General features: G+C 44.4%; 1 protein-coding gene across 3 annotated transcripts; it reads left to right on the forward strand.

Annotated features, from left to right (window-relative positions):
• Positions 1-716: 716 nt before the first annotated feature.
• On the forward strand, positions 717-23,094 carry LOC119171836 (normal mucosa of esophagus-specific gene 1 protein). 3 transcript variants are annotated; one of them, XM_037422694.2, is made up of 5 exons: positions 717-869; positions 16,186-16,267; positions 17,208-17,293; positions 19,802-19,862; positions 22,182-23,094. In XM_037422694.2, the coding sequence occupies exons 2-5, from the start codon at positions 16,196-16,198 to the stop codon at positions 22,266-22,268; spliced, it is 306 nt and encodes a 101-aa protein (XP_037278591.2). In that variant the 5' UTR covers positions 717-869; positions 16,186-16,195; the 3' UTR covers positions 22,269-23,094. The 3 variants fall into 3 exon arrangements, with proteins under 3 accessions (XP_037278591.2, XP_075748589.1, XP_075748590.1); XM_075892474.1 differs by lacking the exon at positions 717-869 and adding an exon at positions 10,748-10,903; XM_075892475.1 differs by lacking the exon at positions 717-869 and adding an exon at positions 14,953-15,414.
• Positions 23,095-25,016: the final 1,922 nt, after the last annotated feature.

Consider the following 25,016-nt stretch of genomic DNA (forward strand, 5'->3'; position numbering starts at 1 on the left):
TATGGGATCCTTATACAAAACGTAATATATACACTCTTGAGCGTATTCAAAGCAAAGCTGTTAGATTTATATTCAACAAGTACTCCAAGTTAGACTCACCCTCAGATTTAATGCTAGCCAACAACATTTCCTTACTGCAGATGCGAAGACAAAAAGCTAGATTAGAATTTCTTGATCAACTTTTGAACAAAAAAAAAAAATAGCTGTAGACCCATCCCCGTATTTGACACCCCTTAGTAGCCGGCCTACCCGACACCACCACCCAAAGGCCTTGATCCCATATTTCGCTCGCACAGACCTACTGAAGTATTCGTACTTTCCAAGAACCATATGTGAATCGAACGGTCTTACTAATACATGTGGTGAATGAACTAGCCTACCAAACAACCTTCTTCGCCCTTTATTGTTTCGTTTCACAATTATTTTATTTGTATGTGTATTACCACCCTGCTTGGACCTCGAGTCTGCAGTATTGAATAAATAAATAAATCATAAGCATATCATGGTTTTGGGGCGTTATATTGCAGCAATTATAGTTGAATGCTACATGTATGTGTTATTAGCGACGGGCGCCGCAAGCTGGTGCTCATTGTCCTTCGGCCATTGTGCTTGCGAGAAGCAACAGATGGCGCCCGCAGTCGGACCGGAGTTAGAACAGATCGATGAGCCCCGCTTACAGTCGCTGGGCTGTCCCATCCGAGAATCCGTTGACAGACTCGCACTAGACGATACTGGCACGTGGTTCGTTAGTCGGTCCGCTTGCGCGCTTCCAAGCGTCTCTCCTCTTCTCGCCTCGGTAGGCAACGGAATCTACTTGAAGGAAAGGGACAGAAAGTACCACCTTGTTGCCAACGAAAAATTGGGACACGGTAAGCCGTCCTACAGTGGCATTTTGGTTGAGCAAACGCGCTATCACTTTGAAAAGTGAGCGATTAACATGCATTTTCCTGCTCTTCCGATGATTAAAATTATGAGTACAAAAACTGTAATGATAGTAGTTTGGGTTTAATGTTCCAGAACCACGACATGGTTATGAGAGACACTGCAGTGGAGGGATGAAAAACTTTCTTTTTATTCCCTAAAAGGTTTCCGGGCAAGTGGGCGGGGTCCTCAATCCAGGGCTCCACTGGCCTTTGCGGAAATTTCGGCCGCCTGGGGTTGTTTAACATGCACCTAAACCTTGGTACACGTGACTCAAGTATTATCGCCTCCGTCGAAAATGTGACCGATAAACAAAGCTGGGATTGTTATGATTTAGGCCCGTTTAGAATGGCATGAATGTGTTAACGCTGCACCGGGGAGTTCACGTGATTCTAATCTTGTGAAACCATCTCAGAACGTCTTCACTTCGGGATTAAAACGAGAACTTGAACTATGTCATTTGAGAATATGGTCATGTATAAGAAAATTTTGTTGTGCTGTGGAATGTGTGTGACTAGGAGACGTTCAAACGTGGCCAACGATTGTACTAAGAAGGCCCGAGACTTGCCGTCTATTGAGAGATCGTGATGCGAATACGAAAGGGCAAGTGTTTTCTAAAAATTTGCATCGCGTGCTTGTCCCGAGCAAGATAAAATACGTTCATACCATTTCGTACACTTCCTGCGCCGGCCTCTCATGTTCAACCTGCTAAATTCAGTTTTGTAAATTATAGTGTTGCATCTTAATGGCTTTATGCTAACCAGTCTCGACTGCTGTCATTTCGCACGGTCACGCCTGTTTATATAGTTATGCCGCACACTAGCCCAACACGTCAACCCATTACACCGTCTACGAAACAGACATTAAAGGGCATAGTCAAGTTTAGACCTGGCTGAACAAATTACTTGTCAATACGTTTAGCTGAGCCAGTTCATACTGACTTGACTCATTTATTGTTCTTTCTAGCAAAAACTCTACATGTTAAGCAGCGTTGTCCTGTCTGGCTGAGTGTCTATAGCCTGTATTGCGGGCTTGCTGCGATAATTGATGCATTAGGTGCTTCAGCAACGTTTACTCTTTATATTTTTAAGGTGTACAGGCAGCCTCTGTTTCTGCATTCACACACAGTAAAGCCTACTGCGACGTTAACACAAAAACAAGAGCGTTTTTTTGTTTTAATTCATCCGGTAATATCGTGAAAACGCACATAGATGCTTCATTACGTTTTCCTATATGTTTTTATTTTTACGTTTCCTTGGCGTTTCACGACGGCGGATAAAAGCACTTTAAGACAGGCATCAAATTACAGAAATACGACGGAAAACGTGTGCGACAAAGGGTATTGACTTCGTTATTTCGCTGTTGAGAAATCCCACAGATTTTTGACGCAGTTATATCGCGTGGCCCAGCTTGAAATCGCTCTTATCTTGTGCAGTTTTTGTTTAGAGCAGTACACGCTATGCACTCGGACGGTTTTTTTTTTATTGTCAGTTAGGACATTAATTAAACGGCACTCCACAAAAAAAAATGCTCTTCACTTCAGTTCAATGTTACTGGCGGGTCGCTATCTTTTTTAGCCCTTCCACTGTGGTGTCCCTCGAAATCATATCCTGGTTTTGGGACGTAAATACAAATGATTATTATTACTATTTTTGGCCCTGTTTGACCGAATGCAGCAGCGAATACTTTGCATATGCTGCACCTTACAGCATTTTTAATACATATATTTATTTATTTTTATTTGTGAGCGCCTCTAATTAAGTGTGTGCGTAAAAAAGATAAAAGATCGAATAAATCAGGCCCACTACTTGGAATGTATGTTATTTTACACTGAATTATCATAACACGACATAGCCTCCATGCCTAAGTTTATATTGCACTGCTGGTTTTGATATTTACAATTTCAATGGTGCATTAATTACCACTCCAACGTATGTTATTTTTCGCTTTATAAAACTTAGACGTGAGCTGTCTCTTTGACGAGACGAACTTGAATGCTCCTATCTTGCTCATTTTGAACTGAGGCCTTGATCGTGCAGCAAAAAAAAATGTAATAATGATCATTTGCTTCCCTAACACCCCGAATAATCCGGAGGTGCCGAAGGAACTAGTTGCTGGTGATCGGTGACAACGCCTAAATCAACGTGTTCGGAACTTTCTGAAGGTGCCCTTCAAAAAATCATTCCGTTCATTCCGACCTAGCTTCTTTACCTAGGGTGTGTTTGTTAATATCGTAACAAAAACGTAAGTTTTCCGGCAATATGAAATGGCTTGTCGGTGATTAGTAGCGATTTACGGTCTTAATTAAACACTATATACGTGATTTAATCTTATCCAACTCCCTGCTAAACCTGGTGAGAAAGCAAACCACACCCAAATTTAACTCTGAACCTATGTCGTAGCCAGCGTAGTGGTCTGGCGGTCCAATTCCCCCTCTCCTTTTCTCAGACACATGCATCTTTATGTGCACACATTCTCGCACGAGCTCGCACGAACACACATAAAGTGAATGGAACTACCTTCTCCTTCTGCCTAATAACATTTCACGCTACATCGCCGTCGAGAACAGGATCAATAAAATTGCAGCGGCACAGTGAAAGGGGGTCTCGGTACTGATACGCATCGAACAATGCAAGGAAGCAACTCCAGTCGCGTAACGAGCACACCCTTGCGCTATCTGTCGTCGCGGACCGTGTAGCGGGGAAAATTTGTTTACGTCATCGCTGGGGGACGCTTTACGACCGGTGTTGCAACACGAAACAGCAACGCGAGTGGCTTATCTTCCGTCGATGCACGAGATCAGTTTTTTTTCTTTTTTTTACTTTCTCTCTCCACCCCCCCACTTGCAGCTTCTACCCAAATGTGTTGGAAGTCTGCGCATGTGTGTGTTCCGACTGTGCCTACGTGATGCCATTCACGTACGCCTACACTCGACCCGAGTTCGAGGCGTCGGCCAACGTAAAGGGCGCCCGACCGGCTCTCGCACCGGGTAGGCTTCACGGCCCCCGAGCACCAGAAAAGCAACCGGTGTCATTCGCCGTTGCCAAGGGGACGGCCATAGCGAGAATCGTCGCTAAGCCACCGTTCCCGTTCTTCCTTTCGTAGGCGCCTTATATACCCTTTGGGAGTCCCTGAGGCTCCACAGAAATTGCCCAGTCGGCCTAGAGTTTCTCGCAGGGCGATAAGTTGTTAAGAACTGATTCGAGGCATGAATTGATTGATTGGTTGATTGATTTATATGTGGTGTTAACGTCCCAAAACCAACGTATGATTATGAGAGAGGCTGTAGTGAAGGGCTCCGGAAATTTCGATCACCTGAGGTTCTTTAACGTGCACCGAAATCTGAGCAAACGGGCCTACAGCATTTTCGCTTCCATCGAAAGTGCAGCCGCCGCAGCCAGGATTCGATCCCGCGACCTGCGGGTCAGCAGCGGAGAACCTTAGCTAGTAGAATACCGCGGCGGGGCTAGAAGCATGAAATGGGAAAAAGAAATGTTATGCAGAGATCTAGTAACTGGTAGAGGTTGTGATGACTCTCGCGCCACAAAAACGAGGGAGTTTCAAACACACGGTATTTTTTGAGAATTTTTCAAAATACTTAGGTCACCCAGAATCAGAAAACATAAATTGAGCTATTTATGCATAGCTTCTGTTCGTGCTATGCAGAAATATGTGCATATATAGCTTGCGTCGCTGTTATAAGCGTGATCGCGAATGTCAGAAAACGCACTCTTCGTAAAATGGCCGTCGTCCCCCAGCGATGCTTCTTGATTTTTTTTTTTGGTTCAAAATTTTTTATTCGAAAAGAAAATGTTGTTTAGCGTTATACGATTATACGTGCATATTATACAAAATTACGAGAAAAATCGGAGAGATCAAATTATACCACATTTTTCGATCTTTCGTGGAATCGAACGTATATATTCGAATGCGGTGCGTGAGTTAAATAACGTCCGCCACTTGTAAGTCACTTCGCCTCGTTTGCAAATTACGATATTCATCCGCGCAGTTGTAAGCAGCGTGCATTGCGATTTCGTTAAACGACCGCCCTCTGACAACTCACTGCTCAGGTGTTTACGCTCAAATATTCATTAACTTATCTGCGCTGATGCACAGTCGGCTTCACCTGCACAAACACACAGATATTGAATATTTCATTGACTGCGGCCGCCGACGGCGCTGGCTTCTTCCGCTGTGTCGCCGAGCATGAAGTCGGCGACCGTACTATCTCGTTTCCCTTGTTGGAAGAACGCCAGGAATATTAGCGCGTTCTTCGCATGCGGACGCCTTTATAGCAAAATGAATGGGGTCAACTTCTCGTGTGACTCTAGCTCTAGTGGATCTTTTTTAAATTCTTACACCTATTGCTGCGCACTCGTCGAGGTGGTCTAGTAGATGCAGTGGTAGGCTGCCGCCCCGAAGGTCGCGGGGTCGAATCCCGACTGCGGCGACCGTATTCCGGTCAAGGCGGGAAGCTGGAGACACGTGTACTTGGATTTAGGCGCATGTGTCAAAGAACACCAGGTGATCGAAATTTCCGAGGCCCTCCACTATACGGCTGCCCTCGTCAGCATATTGTAACCTTGGCACGCAAAACCTTTGTTATTATCGGGAAACCGAGAAGATAATGAGCACTGAAACAACTGCTGCTTTCATTTACAACTATATGGGTGGACAAAACTTCCGCCTCGTCATATTACGGCAGTGTAATCTCTCAGGCAGCATTTCAAGGAAACGAGAATGCTTCGGACGTTTCACTGGCCTGGACGCTTCATCATAGCATACTGTAGCCCAACACAGCAATATTCTTTTCGATCCAATAGTGTAATCAGTCGCCCGGATTGCTGCAGCGGGGGTCAATGCGCCAACGACAAGTCACTGTCACCATACATGAAAGCCCCGCTTACGAAGGAATCTTCTGGCTTAGCGTGTTAAGCGCTACGTTGCCTCTAAGAGAACGGACATAAATATCCGGTCCCACAAGCGGCGAGACTGGAAAAAGGCCACTCTGTTGGTCCAAGTCGGATCGATTCAGCGCCTTCCGCGCTGACCCAATTCCAGGCTCGTGTATATATACGAGCAGACATAGTGAGCAGATTGTGGTGCTCGCTGACAAATGCTGGTGTTTTCGCCATTAGTGACTCGAGTGCAAGCGGTGTTTATGCGATGCTCTGGTAACGGCTCGGCAGAAGATACAACGAAATGAAAACTGTGAGAAGAGCCGCCCATGGCATAGCCTCCCCGGTCCATGGGTACTCAATCAGGTAGATTTGTTGTAAACGCTAATCACAGTTCAGTATTCGCGTGTCAAAATTTGTCTTGACACAATAAGGATGAGTTGCTTTCATGAAGCCCTGAGAAGTGGCGTCATGTGTCCAGTCATATTCGCAAAATGAGCGAACGAAAATCGCTGGGTACTGCACGAGCGCTCGTATGCGTCCTCGTGATAAGTGAAAGCATTTTTTCGTAATTGTAGCGTGAACGCCATCGTCTATAGCACATTTTTCTGATTGTGGACACCTTGTAGATCATATTGAAAGTCATTTAAGATTGATATTTTTGTTGCACTCAATTTTAGAGACTTCCAAAGATCAGGAGTGCGCAAATGGGTGCCGTCACATCTTGAGACAACTGCTCAGTTTTTCTTTTAATTCATAATGCTTGTGCGTTTGCTTTTAAAAGCAGGAAGTCAAATAATATAGTTCAGCAAAGAGCTTTCTTTCATTGGTGTATTCTTGGGACTGAGAAGTATAAAGCAACAACGGCTAGCTGTTTCGCACACGAGAGATTAAAATCGCTTGCTCATCAGACGATCATTTCATTTGCGAAATCACTTGCGGATATTTATTATATTAATTTCCATATGAACAGCACATGACTGTGTGTTAAGTGCATTCATGTTTAGTTTAGTGAACCTAGTAAAGCTGTGATATACCAGCAAGGGATCCAAAACTGCTAGATATCATGCACGCACGTTGATGTATTTAATTTTCTTACCAAGCGATTCAATTTCTGCGTTGGGGTTCTACGTTCGTTGCGTTAATATGATCGACAGTTGTGGTCATACCGTGAGTATACCGCGGGGATTAGCGGAGTTACAACTCCATCTCAATGCAAGGCGCGTTGCTCCGGATGCAAATTCCAGCAAACAAGCCTATACGAAAGCTGTATTCTGAAGATCGAAATTTATGCTGAGTAAACGTGCATGGCTGAAGCACTATAACAGTAAATAGTTTCAAATTGTCTGAACATGCAACGCCGTCATCTTACTTTTACTTGGTTAGGTTTCGCTGTCACACGTATCCACCGTACGTAGACACCGGTGGCACATTACCGCTCTAGAGCGAGTACGTGCCACAGGGGATGCGGGATGGGAGATGGCGCTACTTGGAGTGTTCACTAGATGGGCGCACGGACGTACGGATGGCCATGCAGACAGATGGAAGCAAGAACGAACGGACGCACAGAATTAGCACGGACGGCCTGGCGGACGCTTCGCCCCACTCATCATCATTCCGTGGATATGCTGCGATTTTTTTCTTCTCCTCTTCTACAAGCTTGTGCAGCAAAAAGAGGCAGTTCATGGCTCACAAGTATTACGTACAACAAATGATGTTATATGTCCCGAAACCGAAAGTATAGGACTCCAAAAATATCGATCATCTTACGTAGTTTAACAAGCACCTAAATTGTAGCATATGGGCCTCCAGCTTTTCAACTCCATCAAAAATGCAGCCGCGAGCCCCGCCGTGGTGTTCTAGTGGCTAAGGTACTCGGCTGCTGACCCGCAGGTCGTGGGTTCGAATCCCGGCTGCGGCGGCTGCATTTCCGATGGAGGCGGAAATGTTGTAGGCCCGTGTGCTCAGATTTGGGTGCACGTTAAAGAACCCCCGGTGGTCGAAATTTCTGGAGCCCTTCACTACGACGTCTCTCATAATCATATGGTGGTTTTGGGATGTTAAAACCCACATATCAATCAATCAATTAAAATGCGGCCGGGATTCGTTCCCGGGACGTTCGGGTCAGCAGTCGAGTTCCGTAGCCACTAGACCACTAGTCATAAATGATGAAACTGCCAAACAGTAAACTTAATTCACCTATCATGTTCACGCGAAGATAGCAACGCGCAACTTTCTTTTTATTTTGTGATGATGCCAGCTACCGGTCGATGCTACAGCAACCGCTAAAGAGTCAGGCTATATGCTCGCCAGCCACGTCATTTACGCAAATATTTAAACGCAGTGTCTGCAGGACGTTTCCCTACAATATTCCAGAGGTTATTTTTGTTGTTGTTGGAGGGAGTAACATTTTTCGTTCACTGCAATATATTACCTTCTTTTTATGACAAGTTTGACTGAACCAATGTGAAGCCACAAAATACATGTTCCTAGTTTCATGACCAACATATTATGAAACACCCTATACACGCTTGAAGACATGAGTTTTTTTTTTTTTTGAAACTCGATAAGAATACATTCTTTGAGTTAAAAATGCTTGTTTAGTTGATACAGCGCGAAGAGAGCAAAACGAGGCAGAAGCAAGGCAATGAAGTGATCGATCTTCTTCACACGAATGCGAACATAGCCGAGAGGGAAAGGTCACCGTGACGGCAAGGATGTCACACATCTGTCACGACCACGTCAGGAACGTTTAGCATCGCTATATCCTTTGTGTGTAATTTTCTCACCGTGAGTAAACAGAAGGAAATCAAATATAGCAAAGTACAGACTGGCCTGAATAGAGCTGCGGCACGCACCGCAAGGCCAATTCGAGCTTCGATCAATGCGCCCTTGCTCGGAGCATGCAGCCGATCCTGGGCAGAACGAAAAACGAAGAGTCGATAGTGGGACGCGTGCTCGCGTGCACCACTTACGGCTCATCGGAAATGCACGCACGGGATACGATATTCTAGCGACAGGCCGGCCCAGTTACTCCGGACATAGATCGTTACGCGGCTACTGTTCAAATAATCGAAAAACCAACCAGCTAACACGCGACGATGTTTTATTTCGGAAAACGATGACATCGCGGGAGCCTGTTAAGTGCTGGATTGAAAAAAGTCCTTTCGGATGTATAATAGCCAGCTTTCGTCTTGATAGCGGTGACTGTTTAAACTGAGTTTCTTACGGGTAGCATTGCTGGTCATTTGAAGAATGAAGCGTGGCGACACCTCTATGCAAGGTCGACTTTATTGCTTGTGAAATAGGTGTATTGCGTACTGGCTTATAGACGCGGAATTGTGTACTTCATCTTGAAACGACGTCAAGTCCGTCAAATGTATGCAGGTCGTAACACCTATATTAACGCACATTCCATTTTCTCCCATCTGCGTATCCACAAAATATTCACCTCTCACCGAATCCGGTGCATTATAATAGAATAGAATTTACCTTCACCCCTCCATCTGTATATTTTCACGAATCTGAATCGCAAGATACCGCTTAAATATTACACGTAGGACGCCAATTTACAACTTTCGTCAGCGTCCCCTTGAAAACAATTTGTTCGTACTTGAAGCACGAGTTTAACTGCAAACGAAACGATCCCCGTGTCTCCCGACCTTTTATAGTTCATCGAGAGCTAGAATAACTCGTGTTTCTTAAAAGCGGTAAAGCCACATGTCTGTCGTTTTTGTTGGGTCTAGCCCGTTCCTTTGCAAACATAACCGCACACCCTGACCTGACAAGCGGCAAAATCATTGCGTTCCTAACGCGCATTGCCGCCATGCATCTCAGCACATTTCCTCACTGAAGTTTTCTTCTCGTTATGGGAAACTCAAATGGATTATCACGTTAACATTACTTTAGATTAATAACACTGTGCACGTGCGCATCTCCACAGACACAGCTCTTGGGAATTTCCGCTCCGCCGACCAGGGTAGTTCTCTAGTGGAGATTACCGATTTGAAGGGGCTTTCAGTTTTATGACTCATACTTTCGAGCCATGATAATATACGAATCTCTCCTAAACCTACTCAGTTTCAGTTTGAGTTCAGTTTCATTTTATTGAGCATTCGACTTGTGACATTGTTATATTAGAGTACAATGATCGAATCCTCGTATACGAAGATTGCTGCTACACACCTGAAAGAAAAACAGAAGTATAATTCATCGGTACAAAAGTTCATTCTGTATCATAAGTCTCTATACCAGAGTTTTCTTTTCATAGACCAAACTCCTGCGACACCCCGACGGGGGCTAGACACACAGAAGCAAGATGTGTGAGCGTTATCATCGCATCCACTCAGTATTTTACAATGTTAATCAGCGCATGTCATTTGAAAGCAGGTTACAGGACACGTAACGTAGAATGTGTTACGTTCGTCAATTAACGAATTGTAAATCGTAATCATTGAATCGAACTGGCATTTCTGTAAACGCTGCAGTGTATATCGTGTAGAAACAACGTCAAATATTCTCACTCTGCTATTCGTTATCCGCGAAGCCCCACTTCAAAGCAATTATGAAAAACACCTTTGTCTAAAATGGTTTACGAATTGCCGCCGAAGCTCAATACAATGGTTCCTCTCTCAGCGCGTTTCTAAATTTCGCAAACCCGACTTGTTTGGGATATGTCGATTACCTTAGGCGTTATCACTACGGAGATACCAATCAGTTGCCGGACTGCTAATTTCAGCCCAATTGCGAGCCGCTCCCTGCACCGGTACCTTGATAACAACAAATGCTTCGTTTGTGTTTTTTACCTTGAACACGTGGACGGAACTGAACGCATTGCAACGAGCCACGATCCCTTTGACGGCGGATTGCACACAACTCTGCGCTCGACACTTCCTCTTACCACGTCACGCGGAGGTGAGGCCCACGGAAGCGGTTACCCGTTCACTCAGCAACCCGTGCTTTCACCTATCGGCTCGCGTTTTCTCGCCCCGGTATACGAGCCGGCAAGATACATTTGTCGTTTGCGACGTCCATCGCATCGAGTATACGCACCAACTCGGTCACCTCCATCAACTCTACCATTGGTATGTTGATTTATTAGAGTAAATGAACGCTTGATTATAACCCACATTGACGTAAATGCGTCGTATAATCAGTATTTGTTGCACGCGAAGCAGGAGCCCATTCGCGTGATTCGGCAGTGCCACATTCTCTCATTGAAGCAGGCAGTTTCTAAATATTTCAAGTACAAGCTTCGTTGCATCACGTCACTAATTCAGTGTGTGCTCTCGCTAGTTATATATTTGTGTGTCGACCATCAAAAATAGCAATTTTATTTATTTATTCTTACTTTCTTCGCCTGACGATATGCACGCTTTCCAGTGATTGTAAGCCTATGTTACTTACTGAAGTAGCTGCAAGAAATAATTAAATAAAGTTTGCCATTGTCATGCGCAAAGGATTGATTGATTGATATGTGGGGTTTAACGTCCCAAAACCACCATATGATTATGAGAGACACCGTAGTGGAGGGCTCCGGAAATTTCGACCACCTGGGGTTTTTTAACGTGCGCCCAAATCTGAGCACACGGGCATACAACATTTCCGCCTCCATCGGAAATGCAGCCGCCGCCGCCGGGATTCGATCCCGCGACCTGCGGGTCAGCAGCCGAGTACCTTAGCCACTAGACCACCGCGGTGGGGCGTCATGCACAAATGACAACGGCAAACTTTTTGTATTATTCTTTATTGGAAAATAAAATTGCTCTTAGTTAACGGTATCACCTTGCGCGATATTCAGTACGTAAATAACAACGAGCGTGTAGTGGTCAGTGCCAAATGAAACTATTGCATTTTTTTTCTTTCATATATATATTTTTGTATTCACATGCTGTTGTGAAATGCGTTTATTTTCGATTCCTTAACGAGTATTTACCCCTGACGATAACGCGCGAACCAACGCGTCGTGCGCAGTGGTATACATACATGAATATACATAACTTTATTGTAACGTCCTGTAAATTATCGGGACGGGCAAAATGTGACGCCGAGGTTAAGGGGGCCAAATCATCAATTGTGAGTGTTGTAAAAATTGTCTACTTCTAACGGGCGCTAAAAATTTATCTGTTTTTTTTTTTTGCCATTCCGCGTGTGCAAGTACCGCACCTATTTACCGTTTGTCGTATACATCCCTTTAATCACCAATCTCCTAGAGTGTTTATATGCTACAACCATTCAGTACAGCAGCAGCAGTATCACAAACAACATCAACCTCAACGCTGAGTATTTTTGACAAAACTCCATGCGGGCTGGTTTTGGGACGTTCAAGCCCACATATAAATCAGCGTTAAATGACATGTTTCACAGATATGCCGGTGTCGGCGTGGACGTCGTTGGTTGTGTGCGATAAATTATCTTGTGCGTGAAGCAAGAAATTGAGAAAGATGCAAATCAAAAAGCCTTTAAAATTTCGGGTTCGAGTTAGCATTGAACCCAGGTCATTTGCGTAGCAAGATGGTGTTTTACCAAACACCAATGCACCTCCTCCACCTCCACCTCCTCCTCTGCTTGAAAATGCCGTGAAAAGCACGTCATTTTGCAGACACTTGAGTCTTTTATACAGGCTTCGCAATACATTGTGTAATATTGCGTGGTACAAGCAAACATTGTCATCGGGCTGCAGGAAATAATATCGTAAAGACCAAGTAGTTTAGAGACTGTACCCCATTACAAAAGGCCCACTCGATAACTGCACGTATTCCCTCAAGATCACGTAGAAGATGCATAGCAAGTTGATTAATTGATATGTGGGGTTTAACGTCCCAAAGCCACCACATGATTATGAGAGACGCCGTAGCGGAGGGCTCCGGAAATTTCGACTACCTGGGGTTCTTTAACGTGCACCCAAATCTGAGCACACGGGCCTACAACATTTCCGCCTCCATTGGAAATGCAGCCGCCGCAGCCGGGATTTGAACCCGCGACCTGCGGGTCAGCAGCCGAGTACCTTAACCACTAGACCACCGCGGCGGGGCGGTGCATGGCAAGTTCGAAAAATGCTTTCAAACTTCGTGCATGGCAAGTTCGAAAGCATTGCACTTGCTCGCGGTTTAAAGCATGCCGTCTATTACGCAGAATGGAGACATTTGCGAAAGCTTCAGTGACACAAGCCACTTTCAACTTTGTCGATTACATTTTAGTAACGCGCAATTTAAACCTCTCTAGTAACATAAAAAAAATAAAAGTACCCCTATGTTGTTTAAGTACAGGTACAAGATATCGCTATCAAGTTCAACCTTTAAAGACGAAGCTGAAGTATCCCCTCCCCTATTTTTTTTTTCTTTTGCACAACACGGCCTCGCCATTTCGTTGAAACCCCTCCCGCACTCCCGTAACACTTATCTATCTATAGTCACAAGAAATGCTTTCGTGTTCTCATATACGTGCTTAGGAATTCTCCGCAGCCTCTATTATATATTATATATTATATATTATATATTATAAATTATATATTATAAATTATATATTATAAATTATATATTATATATTATATTGGCACATCCCCCAAAGTGGGTATGTGCCAAGGTTTTTAGGCTACAAACAAACAAAATAAATGACTTCAGTTGTTTTATGTATAACTTTTTTTTCTTTTTTGTCTGATTATTATGTTTTCATTTTAAAGGTTTTTTGTTTGTTTAAAAATATAACACCTTTATATTATTACCTATATTACCTAATTAATTCAACCCTCCCTTTCAAGAAGTGAAATAATTTAAAAAGCAAGGCACCGTCCCATTCATGGCCTATCCCCTTAGGTTGGTTGCGCCAAGGTGTTGAGGAACCAACCAATCAACCAATCGTTACGGCGTGGCTGAAACCAGCCTCGGCTTGCGTTTCGTGAGGTCTGTATTTACGTCGCTTCGATTCTCCGGTCTCAGCAGTTTTTGTTTGTTTGTTTTTTCTCAATCAGCGTTGTTTGCATCTTTCCCAGCTTATCTGTGCGGTGAGTAATATCAGCTATGTGTGCATCAGTTATCCATGCTGAATAACAATCACTGCCGCTTCAATGCTTGCTTTTTTTAACGCGACAGCATTTCAGCTTCAGTTTTAGTTTATTAGTTACATAAGCATCAATTACATTACACTTCTGTACAGATGAGGGTCCCAGAGTATGAATACTGAAAACGGGACCCTCAGTTAAAACCTACAACAAAACTAAAGAGCTTGTTTTCTTTTTTATTTTTACCTTATAGCACCTATGAAAGATAGCGTGACTTCAATTAAACCAAGTTAACGAGAGTTCACAGGCCTATTGGTGCCCCGTTGCGAGAATAAAAAACGCAGGAATTAACTAGTACCCATCGCCATTCGATGGAGCTAATATTTTAAAGGGCTGTTTGCTTAGATTTAAGTGAATGCTAATTAAAGCACCCCCAGGTAGTCAAAATTTCCGGAGCTTTCCAATACACGGTGTTCCTTTTTATCATGACGTGGTTTTGAGACGTAAAACAGCTACAGTTTTAATAAATTGATTATGTCAAACAGCCTGCGGTGGCTTAACAACACTTCGTCATCATGTTGTGAAAACACACGGAGCGATGCACCACGTTTACAAGCACGCAATACATACTTACGGAACTTGGTTACCATTCTCATTTGTTTACTAAGTTACAACGAAGGTTCATTCCCCAGCTTAAGCCTGTCATGCTGGGCAAGAATATTAATTTAGAAGAATTTATTTGTACAATATTTCAAAAACTGAAAGAGTAGGCCTGTTACGTACGGTGTCATTGCTGGTCATAATACATCCTACCGGTGCCGACAAATGTTCGAGCACTCGTGTTTCTCAACTTGATCTTCAAAGAATATTGGACGTTTATCCACAGAAGCATATGCACGTGGCACGCCCACCATCGTCATACCAAGCAAACCTGCAGCCGGAATTTCGTTCCCCACGCAAGCGTTACATAGTCATGGACTCATTTTGGCAATCTGTGACGTGATGACGTTGTCATAAGGTGACGTCATGACTTGCTTTGTATCTCTCGCGTCGACGTGGACGCTTTCGATGGTAAACCTTCGAGTTTGATGAGGCATGTAGGCATGAAGGAAAGGAAAGTGTCAAGCTGTTCTGTTGCAGTCACGTAGGCCCACACAAGGGTGATGGATGCTTCCTGGCAGGACACTACGTGCTGACAGCCAAGTCTTTCAAAAGGGCGTGGCTGGGGGAAGTCGAGCACCGGGGCAGAAAGGTCGAGGCGTCGACAGCATTGAACTTGACTTTGGAGCGTTGACAGCGCTGTCGGAAGAAGGGCGACCGGTATAGCTTTTCGAACCACATGCGCTCGTCACTCCGACCTCTCCCGGCTATGACGTTATGGCGAAAGCCCGTGTGGGCTCGGCAACGGCGTTTATACAAGCGAGAAAATCTATTTCGGTGCCTTGTTCCTCCTCACTCTCCTTTTGACGCTCTCTTCTTGCCCTTTGACGTGCGCTTTGAGATCTGTCTTTGACGAGCACGGCTTTCTTTCGCAAACGAGCCAGCCGCAAAGCTCTGGAAGTTCCCGATTTCGTGGCCGGTCGCAAAGCTTGCGAGGTATTTAATATTTTTATCGAGTTTTTTTTCTTGTTTCTTTGTTTCATATTATGTATTAGGCGATATCTATTATGTTGTCATTAAGCTATAACTGTGCTTTATAATGCAAGTAGTGCATTTGCTGTTGTTTTCCGCAAAAGTGTGATCACTCTTCAAGTAGGCGCTTTGCTTACATTAAGTTAAGCTCAGTGGTCCAAAGCAACACTCAAGCTGTGAGAAGAGGCGTGGTTCCAAATAACTCCTCATTAATCTTAAACGGAACTTTGTTATGCGCCATTGCCCCGCCGCGGTGGTCTAGTGGCTAAGGTACTCGGCTGCTGACCCGCAGGTCGCGGGATCGAATCCCGGCTACGGCGGCTGCATTACCAATGGAGGCTGAAATGTTGTAGGCCCGTGTGCTCAGATTTAGGTGCACGTTAAAAAACCCCAGGTGGTAGAAATTTCTGAAGCCCTCCGCTATGGCGTCTCTCATAATCATATGGTCTTTTTGGGACGTTGAACCCGACATATCAACCAATTAATGTAATGCACCATTAATCGTTTTACCCGTGTCACGTGGCCGATTCTGATCCCGATCGGGTCAGATGCAGATTAAATTTCTTGATCGTGATTGGCTCTTTTGTGAAATATGCCGAATGCAGCCGATCACCGATAAAGAAATTCGGTTCCCATCGGGCTTATCAGTACCCGATGTAACGTCGGTATTATGCAAACGAGCATTTTTGTCGTTGTTCTTGCCTAATAAAACAGATTTTTTTTCTTGTGCCACAGGACAGCCGAAATGATGCAGAAAATCAAGGACCCCGAAAAAATGAAGGTTTTCGGACTTTACGCCTTCAGAAGGCACAAGGAGGTAAGGAATGACTGCGTTCAGTTCTCGCCCTTAATGTTTGCCACACTTGGTAATGACTCATGCAATGCGTTCATGGATAAGGGCATAGCGGGCAACACTGTTGATAAGTTCAACTGCATTATTAAAAAAACTAAAGCCACCTTAATTAAACTAAACAGACGACGGGCTAAAAAGTAGTACATGCCTATGTTTCAAAGTGCAGTTGTGATGAGCAAAACTATTATGAGTATGTTAAATTAGCAATGTTAAAGGCACAAACTCAATATGGTAAAGGCGTGCACGACTACAGTGCGAAAGTGGCGAAAATTCAGGCTGGGAGCACAGGCGAATTGGCGACTAACGCAACAACTTAAGGAATAGCAGGCTTAAAGATACGCTCATCGAATTCTTGGGAAGGAATCGACTACGAATTGAAATACGCTAGCGATCATACAATTTTTTTATTGTCTTGTGTTTTTTCCCACTATGATGAAGGATGATATGCCAACGTAAAGAAAAGTTTGAATATATATTTTATGTATGATTATTAATGGGTTGAGAAAGAAAAGAAAGAGAGCCTCGTGGTTTTCTTAACGAGTTGTCACCATGATTGTTCAGAACTGTTAAATATCATTATCATCCTTCAAATGCTTTCAGTACTCTGATAATCCCTCGGTCATGCAAGATCGCTGTTACTGAATAAACGTGTCTAGCAAGCGTGCTTTTCTTTAATCTTCCAGCTAATCAAGGTTGGGTGATTGATTTCGTACTCGGTCATGCATCGTACTTCAAGCATAACGACCAAGACGGCAGTGGAGAAAGTGGCGTCCTCGTCTTTTTACTGCTGTTCGTGTCTGTTCAAATGCCTTCCCGTACAAAGTAACATGTATTTTCTCATTGAAAAGATCCCATAAGGAAATCGACATGCGCTAATTGCATGACATTCATTTTGGTCGTGCAGGTGATCCCTCTTGTCGCGATCATCTCGGTGGCCACCATCGGTTGCATCGGCTTCAGCATGTACACGATGACCAAGCCGGATGTCCAGTGAGTTTGAAACATGGAAGTATTAGCAGCTGTCGCAAACGTATGATCCTCCTGGTCATTGTGGTGGACGCGGAACTAAACCAGAGAGCTCTTCTACGTGTGCTCGAGTTAGGTTACGTGAGTCTAACAAGTAGTTTTAGAATAGGGTCCTTCAAAAAGAACCGTTGAGAACATGCATGTTAAGTGTGCATTCGCGACACCCTAACAGCGTTTTGGTTTCGCGTTGGGGATGCTATTTTTAAAATATAGCGGGATCCCCAAAGTCAGTCCCAAAAAGGGTGTCTTGAAGGGATAATTGGTACACGATGCTAAAAGGAAAATGCACAGGACCGAGACTATAACACACACTACACGAGCTCTCGTGTAGTGTGTTATGCAATTCTCGTCCAGTTCTTGCGCCGTTTCCACTTAGTGCCCCGAAAATCTTTGCGTCAAACCCAAGGCGACATGCCCTAAAGTGACGTTTTTAGCGTATACTTTTGGCTGATAAAAGCGTGCGTGATTACTTTAAGAAAAAAAAAGGCTGCTTTTTGATACAGAAAAACTTTTTTTGCATTTAAAAATGTAATGAATGCAGCTTCACGTTACTTTATTATTATTAAAGGGTATGTCTAACTTTTATTTTTATCGTAGCTTCTCTTTGACGTTGTAGTGGCGCTAGAAACGCAAGACGCAATCGGTAAGAGCGAAACCCTGTTCGAAAACTTTAATTTCCTGCTTGACCCAATGCTATAGCGTACGCAAAGGTCTTTGGGGTCCCAAGCTTGCGGGGCCCTTATACGGAAGCTCTCTAATGACGTTACTAAGTGTGTAAATTAAGCAAAATCATGTCATATGCAGCAAGGGCAAGACGCGCAAGATAATTCCGTAGCTTTTATCAGTGCACAATAATAATTACAGTTTTTTTTTTTTTGCTTAGACAGGCATGTGTGAACACTACTGTAACAAACCAACTTTAGATATAGTCTACGCATCAACTACTACGTTTGCTTAGGTTACCATTAAATAATCGTTATTTTCAATGTGAATCCTGATGCATATGTATTGTATACGCGCCTCTCTTTCACAGACACATTCTTGGTGAAAATCCCGTTTCAGTATGGCTACGTTTCAGTGACATACTATTAGCTAAATTTGTTCTTGGGCTAGTTAGTACAGACTTAGTGAAATACAAAAAATACGCGTTTCATCAAGGAAGAATTCAAGAGAGAAAAAGGCGTCGCTCGCAGCTAATCTTCTTTTCAGTAAAGTAGCAACATGTATAGCCGTAGTAACCATGGGTAACCATGGCTGCCACGTCCCATAGTATCGCAGCCCGTGGGCCAGGTAAAAATAGACGGGATCGAGTCCCGTCCGCGACGGCCGCATTCTCGATGGAGGCGAAAGCACTCGAGGCTCGCGTGCTTAGATTTAGGTGCACGATTAAAGAACCTCAGGTGGTCGAAATTTCGGGAGCCCTTTACTACGGCGTCCTTCATAATCATAGATGGTTTGGGGGCGTTCAACCACTGTTATTCTTATTCATCATCATCATAATCATCATAATCATCATCATCATCATCATCATCGTCACCGTCGTCGTCCTCCTCCTATTCCTCGTCGTCGTCGTCGTCGTCGTCGTCGTCGTTGTTGTTGTGGTGGTTGTTGTTGTTGTGGTGGTTGTTGTTGTGGTGGTTGTTGTGGTGGTTGTTGTGGTGGTTGTTGTGGTTGTTGTTGTGGTGGTTGTTGTGGTGGTTGTTGTGGTGGTTGTTGTGGTTGTTGTTGTGGTTGTTGTTGTGGTTGTTGTTGTGGTGGTTGTTGTTGTTGTTGTTGTTGTGGTGGTTGTTGTGGTGGTTGTTGTTGTTGTTGTGGTTGTTGTGGTTGTTGTTGTTGTTGTTGTTGTTGTTGTTGTTGTTGTTGTTGTTGTTGTTGTTGTTGTTGTTGTTGTTGTTGTTGTTGTTGTTGTTGTTGTTGTTGTTGTTGTTGTTGTTGTTGTTGTTGTTGTTGTTGTTGTTGTTGTTGTTGTTGTTGTTGTTGTTGTTGTTGTTGTTGTTGTTGTTGTTGTTGTTGTTGTTGTTGTTGTTGTTGTTGTTGTTGTTGTTGTTGTTGTTGTTGTTGTTGTTGTTGTTGTTGTTGTTGTTGTTGTTGTTGTTGTTGTTGTTGTTGTTGTTGTTGTTGTTGTTGTTGTTGTTGTTGTTGTTGTTGTTGTTGTTGTTGTTGTTGTTGTTGTTGTCTGCGAATCAAACTCACACCCTCAAGCTTACCTTATTAGGTGTCCTTCGGGCTTCAATGCTCAGCTCCTGAAGGGCATGCGGGCCCTCATCTGTGGGACACGGTGATCTTGAAAGGGAATGTAACGAGCGCAGAGCGGAAGAAATGCGTATCAAATAGGCGATCGCTATTGCATGGCGATAATCTGCACTGAATGCGAAGATTTATTAGAGGAACACCGAGCGTTTTCTTTGAAATACGACAGCGTCACCCTTTCAAGCAGTGCCTAAATCTTTACTTTTTTTTTAATCCTTTCAGGTTCAGCAGGAAAGACAAGATCCCGTCATGGATGCGGTACAGCCCCGACAAGACGCAGAAGGTACACACACGGTGTAACACAGAACACCTCTCACTCGAACTTTTCTATAACCGACACATTTCAGAGCCGAGTCATTAAGTTGAAAGCGTGTATAGTGCACGTGCAGTAATGATTCAATTTTCGTTCATTGGTATTACGCTGGCACCATCCCCTCAAATCGCTTGGTTTCTTCCGTGCCGAAGTTTCAGAAATTGCTAAGGCTCCTGAAAAACACAAAAGATGATTCTGCGAACCTTAGCTATGCCTTAGCTGTGGTTTTCTTGCCCAATACTTGTATACCCGTAGTTTCCTTATGCACGCAGGGTTCGCTTATAAAAGAGGGGGGGGGGGGACAAATTTCACCGCAAGAAGACCATGCTAGAACAAAACTACGTTTCAGTTATCATGTTCTTCAACACTTCAATAATGTGAAGAATGGATATGACAACCATTTAGTTGACTATTGCGAAAAGTGGGAACATTTTCCAATGTTCGAACCAAATTCTCAGGAAAAGAAAAGAAGGAAAGAGAAAATATTTAGGCGTTTTGCATGCGAAACGAATGCGACTATATATTGTTAGTGTTCCATATCTATATGCGAGACGGACGAAGTTTTTTTTTTTTTTTAAAGGTTGTGTCTGCGCTTCGTGATTGTAAATGGTGTTCTCGCCGTGCTGTCCCAACCAATGCTTTACTCATAAAACGCGAGCTGCTTTTGCTCTGCGATGAGCCAAGTGGATCGTTCGGGAAATCGATAAACAAGGAACGTCACTCCAACGTTACTGTACTGTACTGCACTGTACTGCACTGCACTGCACCGCACCAAACTGTCGTAGAGGCTTTAGATCAACACTTCATCAAGGCAGGAACGTATAGGATTCAAAAAATTACGACTTCGTGCTCAAAATGGCATATATAGCTACAGAGTCATTCGGGCTGTCCATTACTCGTCGAGATTTGGCTGCAAATGAGCAGGTTATACTTCTAAGGCGAAAGCCGTAAGTGTTTCGTTGCGTGATATGGCCTTGAGGGAAACACGGCATGTCAATGAAGTGGCACCAAAACCTTCGTGACCTTCTCCGAATGAGAATGGTATGTAGAAGCAATGACGTCTTGAGATGACGTCACGTGCTGAAATCTGCAGAAGGTGACATCGTCGCTTTATAATCGGTGGGCCGACATACCGACGCAAGTGCAACGCAACACGAGATGTAAAAAGCTTTTTTTTTTCCTCTTTGGTAATGCAATCGACTCATAACACCGAAGTAATTCAAAGGGACCGACAATCAATTTTGATGGCACCTGTTATTTTTAGCGGAGCACTCCGCACTCATGCGCCGCGACTGAACGAGTTGCTGCGAAGCAGCGCCGCTTCCGAGCGAGCAACTTTTAGTCGTAAGTAGCAGAGAATAAAGCAGAGATAAATACTAGTATGCGTGCTCTAACTTGGAGCACAAACGGTGGTGTGCATGTAACCGTCAGGCTATGTACAGCAAAGTTTGCGATGTCAACGACCCCATAATGACATAATCGAGATTTTAAGTCCTCCCGCTAGGCTTCACGACTTGCCTTGTGTGTGTGTGTGTGTGTGTGTGTGCGTGCGTGTGTGTGTGTGTGTGTGTGTGTGTGTGTGTGCGTGTGCGTGTGCGTGTGCGTGTGCGTGTGCGTGTGCGCGTGTCTGTGTGTGTGCGTGTGCGTGTGCGCGTGCGCGTGTGCGTGTGCGCGTGTGCGTGCGCGTGCGCGTGCGTGTGCGTGTGTGCGTGTGTGCGTGTGCGTGTGTGCGTGCGTGCGTGTGTGCGTGCGTTCGTGTGTGCGTGCGTGTGTGTGTGCGTGTGTGTGTGTGTGTGTGTGTGCGTGCGTGCGTGTGTGCGTGCGTGTGTGCGTGCGTGCGTGCGTGCGTGTGTGCGTGTGTGCGTGTGTGCGTGTGTGTGTGTGTGTGTGTGTGTGTGTGTGTGTGTGTGTGTGTGTGTGTGTGTGTGTGTGTGTGTGTGTGTGTGTGTGTGTGTGTGTGTGTGTGTGTGTGTGTGTGTGTGTGTGTGTGTGTGTGTGTGTGTGTGTGTGTGTGAAACGCGATGCAGATATACAAGTCCTACTCGGATCATCAAAAGGATGCTTGAATCTGTCCTTGTATGTCATGTTCATTTCATTTTCACAAACACGTTCAATCACTGTGCCACACGTTCTGGGCAGTTGTCGGTTCCTAACAGTGAAACTTGTTATGTCTTGAAACATGTCTGGTCCTCGGTTTTAATGTGGCACCAAATGTGCAGGCAGGCTTTAGCCATCACATGTTAGGACTGCTGGTGATTTTTTAAAATTATCTCATTACTTCTCTCGCAGCTTTACACAACGAACGAAAACTGGAAGCTCGACGAACGGACCATCGAGGTGGAGAAACTACGCAAGGAGATCGGATCTACGCACTGAGCCTTTGTCAGGCGCTCAGCTTAGCGCGAGTCCGGCACCATCGGAACGTTCATGTGTAGCGTAGGCTGTGAATTCAGGCACTTAGCCAGTCTGTGGTCGGGTGAACAGAGAATTTCAGGGAACCGAAGCCTATAGTTTCAGTTCCCTGGCGAACGCATTAACCACTATTTAAAAATTGTTCAATTAAGTCAAGTCCAGCCAGGAAACATACTTTGGCCTATTTATTTTCGAAAGTTTCCATGTCCGGACACGAAGCAATCTCAGCAAGGAATCATATACAGCTTCACCGTATAAAAATTTTTGCCGTGTTCTTAATTTCGAAATTATGAAACCACAAGCCTTGCCGTGAAAATAATCTTGATAAACGAGAAAACGCGGAAAAGGAATCTTGAAATTCCTGCACCAACTTGTTGTGGCGTCACAGATTTCGAGGGGCGTCTACTACGCCCTGCATCTCTCATTTCATGATAAGAGATTTACACGAATCTCCGATTCCTCAAAAAATACCAATGGCACATCGAGTTGTTTAGTAATTGTGTCGCATACAAATGTGTCGCATACAAACTACATGAGAAGGTAGTTTATGGTTACATTAATTAAAAGAACGTCATTGAGGCGCACTTAATTCCGTCCCCAAAATTCCGTCCCCGAATCACGTGACTTGAACCAGAGGGTCAATATGATAAGTTATTGTCGATGTTAACGGAGTATATTGCACGTGTACTTTAATCATCAATGTGGTGCTGTGGTTATGACAGTGATGCACTGTTTATTGTGAATGTTACGCGTAAGCGAGTTATATTAAAGATGTCATTTCACGGACCAAGTCCCAATGTCTCAGCAGTGTTTTCATTGCAATGGCATGCTTACCTCGTGTACGAGTTCCGCCAAGTGCCAACTTCTTGACCAGTGCTAAAATACTTCGAGTATGACTAGCAGTCATGGCAGATACCTAAGCCCACTTTCATGCTCTGCTGTACGGCCGTTGTCCCGTGATTACTGGTGGTTTGTGCAGTGAGCCACAAACGAAACATGTCAGGCACATAAAGCTGAGACCAGAAAATAGCAGTTTAGACCACAAAGCTGATATTCTAAAGTGACAAAAAGCTCACCTGTTCGGTAAGACTTCACCTTAAAGGAAGGTAAGGCCCTCAAACACGAACGCCGGCTATCAACATGAGGTGCATCACCTAATAATTCGCCCCACCGCGGTGGTCTAGTGGCTAAGGTACTTGGCTGCTGACCCGCAGGTCGCGGAATCAAATTCCGGCTGCGGCGGCTACATTTCCTATGGAGGCGCAAATGTTGTAGGCCCGTGTGCTCAGATTTAGGTGCACGTTAAAGAACCCCCGGTGATCAAAATTTCCGGAGCCCTCCACTATGACTTCTCTCATAATCATATGGTGGTTTTGAGACGTTGAACCCCACATATCACACAAGTCATCTAATAATTCTTCGCATTGTCGACAGTGTGGATGTACACTAAAGATTCGGTGAGTTGCTCAAAAATGAGGAAACGCGTGTAATATTTGAAGCCTTGCTACACCGACCAAACGACAGGCTGAGTGCCAACGTAACGCTGTTTCACAAGTAAGGTATTACAAATAAACGAAGTAAGATTGTCGTTTTTCAATTTGGTGAGAGGATGTCAGCGATTTTAACCGGAGGCTTCGATGTAGATGAACTTCATTCATTTTCCCAAGATAAACTCTCAATCTGTCACAGATGGCTTCTACGGATAATAAAAAAAAACTATTTCCGGGATTTGTAGACACCCGGAATGGGCGACTGCGGATAATTCCAGCTCAGTTTTTTTTTTCTTTTTTTTGCGCATGTATGCACACAATAATAGCCATGTCTTGCTTTTCTTTTAGGAGCCGATTATTTAGGAAATTGCTTTTTTTACACCCCGTACACACATTGAGTAACTACTACTACTGAGCACTCTTTTACTGAAAAAAGAAAACAGCAGTTCGTCCAACAAACTGGTATGTGCCACTGTGCGACCTATCTGAAAAACATCGTCCCGAACGGATAGGTGCCACAAAAATCGAGTAAATCTCATTGCTCTCAACTTCCACTAAAATGAAAGAAGGCAGCACTTATTCCAACCAATGGCAACGAAGTGAGCGCGCGTGAGCCAGAGACGGAAAATGCGACGGCGGCTGCAAGAGAGACACCGAAGCGATGGGAGACCTGCGCCGACAACGACGTGCCTGTCTCGTGTCCGTGACTGCCCGTCGTTTAACCTCTCCGTGCTGAGAATCGGCGTAAAAACAACCCAGCATCACTCAGCTAAAGCCTGTAGCAACGACATATAGAAGCAGCCACGTTAGTCTTAAGAACCGTCCAGCTTCACTGTTTCAAGGCTTGCGCGGCTCAGGGCCAGCTTCGTCACTTTTTTTTTTGTAGCCTGTATCTAACGCCGCCGAAGATTTAGTTTGAGCTCTAGCTGGCCATGCACTCTTATGCACCCATATCAAGGCGCGAAGACGAAGAATACTGTAGCACTCGTACAGTGTCCCTTATCTTCGTCTTCTTCGCGCATAAATATTTGCATAAGCAATGCAGAAAGTATCGGGCGAATTCACCTTATAATCGGCCAATCCCCTCCTCTGGGTACGAGCCATGTGCAGAGGAAAACAACAACAAATGCCACCGTATTGGCATGAAATTGAACCGGTGCCCTCGTAAGCCTCGTTACGCCATAGTCACTAAGCCGGCATGATGGATAATGCGCACTTTTAA

This window comes from Rhipicephalus microplus, chromosome 4 (genome assembly GCF_043290135.1).
Source record: "Rhipicephalus microplus isolate Deutch F79 chromosome 4, USDA_Rmic, whole genome shotgun sequence".
Lineage (NCBI taxonomy): Eukaryota > Metazoa > Arthropoda > Arachnida > Ixodida > Ixodidae > Rhipicephalus > Rhipicephalus microplus.

Excerpts from the sequence above, each read along its gene's own strand:
- LOC119171836 (XM_037422694.2), top strand. The coding sequence starts at position 16,196 with ATGATGCAGAAAATCAAGGACCCCGAAAAAATGAAGGTTTTCGGACTT. Across the intron at positions 16,268-17,207 it reads CCTTCAGAAGGCACAAGGAG|GTGATCCCTCTTGTCGCGAT; the intron begins GTAAGGAATGAC and ends TTGGTCGTGCAG. Across the intron at positions 17,294-19,801 it reads ATGACCAAGCCGGATGTCCA|GTTCAGCAGGAAAGACAAGA; the intron begins GTGAGTTTGAAA and ends TAATCCTTTCAG.